This window comes from Propithecus coquereli, unplaced genomic scaffold, assembly GCF_000956105.1.
Source record: "Propithecus coquereli isolate 6110/MARCELLA unplaced genomic scaffold, Pcoq_1.0 Scaffold1, whole genome shotgun sequence".
Lineage (NCBI taxonomy): Eukaryota > Metazoa > Chordata > Mammalia > Primates > Indriidae > Propithecus > Propithecus coquereli.
The window spans coordinates 27857232-27863231 of NW_012133857.1; the positions used below are offsets into that span (position 1 = coordinate 27857232).

A 6000-nucleotide genomic window follows, 5' to 3' on the forward strand; every position below is an offset into this window, starting at 1 on the left:
AAGCAGAAAAGTATCCAGAATTAATGAAAAAACAAAATTGAAATGGAATGAAAAACAAAAAACCTTGCCTTGATGTCAGGTTATCCATCCATGACATGCCGTGATAACTTTATGAATGTAGCTGACAAAAGCACTGTTAGTAATGGGTGATTGTTACTGCAGCCACACATGCAGAGACCTGGCTGAGTCACTGTCCCCTACGGAACCTAAAACTTAGTGGGGAGAGACAGCTTTAGCAGGAAGCAACATTCCAAGACTAAATGGAAGCCAAGTGAGTTCTACTGGATCAGAATGCTAAAGGGCTGTAGCACCTTGCCGATCCTTGCCAGAGTGTGACCTAGACTCCTGGGCATCAGACTCCATGTGAATAAGTCCTTTGGGGACAGAGCTGAGGCAAAGGAAAAGCCTGCACTGCCCTTCCCAGTCTCCCATCACTTTCCGGTGTAAGTAACAAAGATGCTTGGGAGACAAACGACTTTTTATCGAATCAGGAAGGTGGGTCCTTTTTGGAGTGTAGTCTACAATCCATTCTAATGGGAAACTGATTCACAGATGACTAGTTCCTGGAATCATCTGGGTTGCCACCTGTCTTTGCTAGTGCACCCAGCAGAGAGTTAACCTTCCGAGAGGGTGACAATGTGTTTCTTGGTATTTTGCTGAAACCCCTGACATCTGGATGAGACAGGAAAATCAAACGACTCTTAACTCAGATTTTTAACCAGATTCTTAATCAACCAATAGTAAAAATATTTAAAGTTAAAATTTCAAAAACAATTTCTGACGGTGATAGAGAAAGAACACAGATGAGGTGGGAAGAGCGTCTCATGTGGTATTTTTATTCCTGATACCACTACGTTTCCTGGGGCATTTTGTCCACAGTATGCTTCTTTTAAAAACCCTTAAGACTTTCTGAGATCATTGCTATTAATGATATCCTACTCAGGACCCTTCAAAAGGCTTTCTCCAGCAAAAATTACTGTCAAGGGGCTTCCATTTCACACAAATCTCATGTAAGCTTGAAGCTGTGTGTACGTATCACACGTTCCGGATGGAAGCCGAAAGGGCTTTTTTAAAAAAAAAACAACACTCCCAACCTTCAGAATGGAAGAGCTACCAGATAAACTCCATCCCCAAATAAGACTTGAATTACCCCAAGCGAGACACTTCTGTTACTGGGACTTGGGCCATCTTTTACCTGCCCCCATGGAGCAGGCAACCCTGGGAAGAATCGCGTCCAGCACTCACCAAAGGTCGTGCCTGCTTCGGGCCTGCTCACCGAGGACACGATGACGAAGCCGAAGCCCTCGTTCTCCCCGCGCCGGATCTCCACGTCGTAGGGCTGCACCACGGTGCTCACCACGCCGCTGCCCCCGCCGCCGCCGCTGCCGATGCCGCTGGTGCTGCCGCTGCCCGAGCTCACCGTGTTCAGCGAGTTCTGGCTGCCCTGCGGGGTGCGCTTCTCCTCCGTCAGCGACGCGGGCTGGGTGCTGCTGTGGTGAGAGGAAGCCGGCGAGGGCACCTCGTTCTCCGTTTTGGGCACTGTAACAGAGAGATGCATGCCTCAGTCTCCGGACTGCGTGGAAAAACGCGCCCCGCCTCCCCTCTGGGGCTCCCCCAACGTCACCACCTGCAAGAAATCAAAAGATGAACCCAGGGGAGACAGCACCTGGCCTCACAGATAATAGGGGCTGAAAACATTGAGGGAATCAGGGATTGAAAACAGCGTTTCTTGCTTTGACACATACTAGCCATTCAGTAGGCACAAACGTGATTCCATCTACACACCAAATAGGACTCCCAAAGCGTGTTATCATTTCTAGCATACTGTTTATCGACATCCACGCTCAGATTCCAGTTTGTGGCTAGATCAGCCCGCTATGAAATACGTCCCTGTTGCACAAAGGAAAAAGTAGTGGAAGCACCAGTGAGGACCAACATCTTTGCTTCACAGATACAACCTTAGCTGCACATCGACCCTGTCATTACCTTTGAGTCACATTTCTGCTCAGCTTTTGCTCTCGCCATCAGGCAAGAGACTGTAAGGGGACTGTACCATTAAGGCTAGCCACCATATGTGGGATTTGTGACACCTGGAAGAGGTATGCACAGCTTTCTCGTATGAGCTTCCAGATGTCAATATCTACTCTGCTTGCAGAACTGGATGCATTAGCCTCCTTCTGAAGTTAGTCACCATTGCAGTTTGATTGCTTTGTCAGGCAACAGCATAAAGTAGTCCTGAATAGCCAACACAGTAGGTGGGACCAGCCATGCCAAAATCAAAATGTGTCATGTCCAAGTTTTAGAAAAGCTTCTCTTTTCATAGTTTTTTTTGTTGTTGTTGTTGTGGAAAAATATGCATAACAAATTTTTAAGTATACCGTTGAGAAACATTAAATACCTTAACATTGTTGTACAACCATCATCATCATCTTCCCAAACTGAAACTCTATATTCATTAAACATTAACTCCTCATTTCCCCCTCCTCCTAGCCCCTGGGAACAACCATTCTACATTCTGTGTCTATGAATTTGAGTATCCTAGGTACCTCATATAAGTGGAATTGTATAATATCTGTCCTTTCGTTACTGTAATAGCTTATTTCATTTAGCATAACAACTCTTCATAGACTTCACATGCCTTTTACATAGAGCTAAAAACTCAAAATATTTAAGATTTTAAAAATAAACCTGAAACATTTTTAAAAATCACCTTGCTTTACTATTTCTGTCTGGGCCAGGGAAGTCAAATACTTTTTGTCTCATTTCAAAAACCAATTCTACCATAGTTGATTGCTTTTAGCTGCATGGAATACTACGTTAAGAAGGATTTTGAGGCCATAAATGAGCTCCAGGGACATAATCTATGGCTGATTAACACTGTTTTCCATGGCTGCACTAGAATTTAACATCTTAATTTTATAATTAATTATATACCATTTTAAATGGGTTATATTAGTTTTTTTTTTTAACAAGGTACCAATTAATTTTATCTGATAGGTATTTGTTTTGCTAATATTAATGCTATGGAGAATTTATAGTATTTCGTGTCACATTCCTTCAGTAATACAGTTGCTAAAACACTTAATCTGCTGCTTCTGCATTCTGGGTTCTGTCTTAATTTCAAGGCAGGGGCTGCATACAAAGATGAAAAATCAAGGTGTGTGCTTTCCACAAGCTGGTAAGAAAATAGGAAGGGCAGACGCTCACACAAGGAGCTACTCAAAATGGCAGATTCTGATATAGAAGTAAACCATGAGTCACAAGAATGGCAAGGAGGGAATGCTAAAATCTGAAGGCAGTGGGAGCAAGAAGGGAATTTCCAAGGAAAGAAGGTTATATCTGAGCTGAGCCCAAAAGGATATGTAGTATTTTGAGAACTAAAATTTCAAGTTTGCAGGCAGGAGGATGGAATCAAAAATGACTGAGAAATGGCCAGCTCTTACAACTTTCTTGTAGAAAGCAAAAAAACCCAAAAAACAAAAAAACCCCAACTTGGTTTAAAACCTATGATAGTCAGCAACAGAGTAAGATACCACTAACTTTTATGGGCTTATTTTGCAGCCCAAACCTATTTTTTGTTCTCTTAATATGAAGCTACAACTCTTCTGACTTTTATAATGATCTTTTTTGTTAAGGATTATCACCAAACGAAGAGGATGGCTAAATTCTGGTTTGCAAGGGGATGGGAGGAAGGTAATATATATTCAACTAGCCTTCTTCTAGAAGCCTTTGCTGAACATATGCAAATAGAACATTAAAGTACTTTAGAATGACAGTAGTTTTGCAGGGTTTGAGAGGAGCAAGCCATCTGGAAATTCTGAGCTTGATCACATTTGCAAACATTTGCTAAAATAGATGCTTGAGGAGGCAGACACAGGAAGGAGGCCTTTTCTGTGAATAAAGTGACAATGCACTGTCTAAAGGAATGAATGAAGAACATACCCGCAAAAACCACTTTACGCCGCACTGTGAGATTGACATGGCCTTGCTTGGCAGCTTGTTGCATAAGCTGGACCACAAGCTGGTGTGATTTTCCAATAACTGGTGTCCCATCCACACAGATTAATTCATCTCCAGACCTCAGGCGGCCGTCCGTATCAGCAGCACCCAGTGGTACAATGTGACCGATATAAATCTGTTGAGTAATCGGATGATGGATAAAACATTGCCCTCTTAGTTTACTATTGCACCAAATAGTAAACCATCTCCAGGAACAGTTCCATTCATTCATTAAAGTTTGGATGCACACCACAAACATTTATTGAGCACCCACTGTGTATAACATTGTGCTAGGTGCTGCAACAATTCTCAAGTGGTGGAAAGAATACCTATTTCTTGCTTGGTTCCTTGATGTTTCTCTGTAGCCTACTGATGATTCACTCTTTCTTTTTCTTCTCTGCAAAAATAAGTCACATTGCTCCTCTATTTTGTAAAATCTGTTCTTCTTTCCTATCTTCCTAAAAACCCTCCTTTCATAAAACTCTGCTAATTAAAACATTAATATTACTTTTCTCTAAGGGTCCAGCACTATGACTAACAATAGGGAATATGCAATAAATACTGTTCAACGAATGAATGGATTAAGCAAAGTCTGATTTGATATCCCCATTTCTGAGATCTTTTAGCACCTACAAGCAGTTTTTCTGTTTAGTATCTTGTTATTATAGTCACCATTTGTTGAAAGTTAGCTAAAATATTTGTGCCCATCTTGCCTTCTCAGCAGATAATAATGCTACAATTACCTTTATATGGCATTTATAATTTACAAAAAACTTTGAAAAAATAGTGGTTAAGAATATGGACTCTGGAGTCAGATCCTTGCCACCCCTCAATTTAATAACACTGTGATCTTGGGCAAGTTAATTAACCTTTCTGTGTTTTTATTTTCTGATTTGGAAACTAATGGTAACTTCATGAGTTTGATGGATAAATGAAAGAATGTATGTGAAAAGCCCTTTTAGCATAGCACCTGGCACACAGTAAGCACTCAATGAATAATACCTATTATTATCACAAGGAAATTAACAATACTTTTCTCCTTTCAACAGAACTTGTGATGTTATACTAAATTTATGCTAAAGCTAAGGAAACTGAGGCTGAGGGAGGTTAAATGTCTCCTGACCCTTGCTCAGGGTTCTTTCTCTACTTTTGTAAAGAAGGGGTCCCACTTTCTCTATTTTCTCTCTTACAACACCTTGTGAAGTACTCTCTGCCCACCAGCTACTCAACACACAAGCTCACTACCTGCTGGCAGATTGGTGAACCGGCCAGAAGGATCAGGCCATTGTTTTATTAGTTGATGACTATTCCTGTTTCGCTTTCTATTTTTCTAGTGGAGTGGGAGGGTCTCCAGATGCTGCACCTGCCACTTTTCACAAACACTAACACAAACTTTTTAGAAAGAATCTAGTCCCTTCTTCCTGAAGACAAAGAGAGCTCCACAAAATCCAATGGAAAATCCACACTGCTCAAGATGAGAGAGTCAGTGTTGCATCTAGCTAGACGCAAATCTTGGTGATTTGTCACTGCTGCCAATTTGCTTTGAAGTCTTAGGAAAAAATGCTGGCAAAAGACTCACAGGTTCCCCTGGTTCATTTCCTCCCAGAATCCTAAATCCAAATCCCGTCTCTTTCCTCCAGAGGAAGATGTCTTGTTCCTGGTAATCTGGAACTGCAGAGAGGAGAGAAAGTAGAGAAAGATTATTTCACGGATAAAAGCAATCGTATCCCTAATATGAACACAATTACAGGACCAAGAATGATGGTGCTTGAGCGGATGAAAGCTTTCCAACACAGGCAAAGACACAATTATCTGGATGGGTGAGATAACGGATGATACAGGGTCAAAGTAAACAGTGGGAACAGTCACTGAGCCCTGAAGTTCTTCAAAGGACTAATCACTGCTTGATAATTCCTAATCAAGCTCAAGCCACTATCTCCAACTAAGTGGATGTCGGCATTAACTGCTCTACTCAATATTCTTTTTTTTTTTTTTTTTTTT

At 41.4% G+C, this 6000-nt stretch overlaps 1 protein-coding gene across 6 annotated transcripts in view; it reads right to left on the reverse strand.

Annotated features, from left to right (window-relative positions):
- Positions 1-6000, reverse strand: part of MAGI1 (membrane associated guanylate kinase, WW and PDZ domain containing 1) — a 719842-nt gene that overhangs the window by 23255 nt on the left and 690587 nt on the right. For all 6 annotated transcript variants that reach the window (XM_012638256.1, XM_012638264.1, XM_012638250.1 and 3 more), the window contains 3 exons: positions 5579-5670; positions 3943-4135; positions 1246-1539 (listed from right to left, as the gene is read on the reverse strand). In XM_012638256.1, the coding sequence (XP_012493710.1) occupies positions 1246-1539; positions 3943-4135; positions 5579-5670 (579 nt within the window). The remainder of the gene's footprint in view (positions 1-1245; positions 1540-3942; positions 4136-5578; positions 5671-6000) is intronic.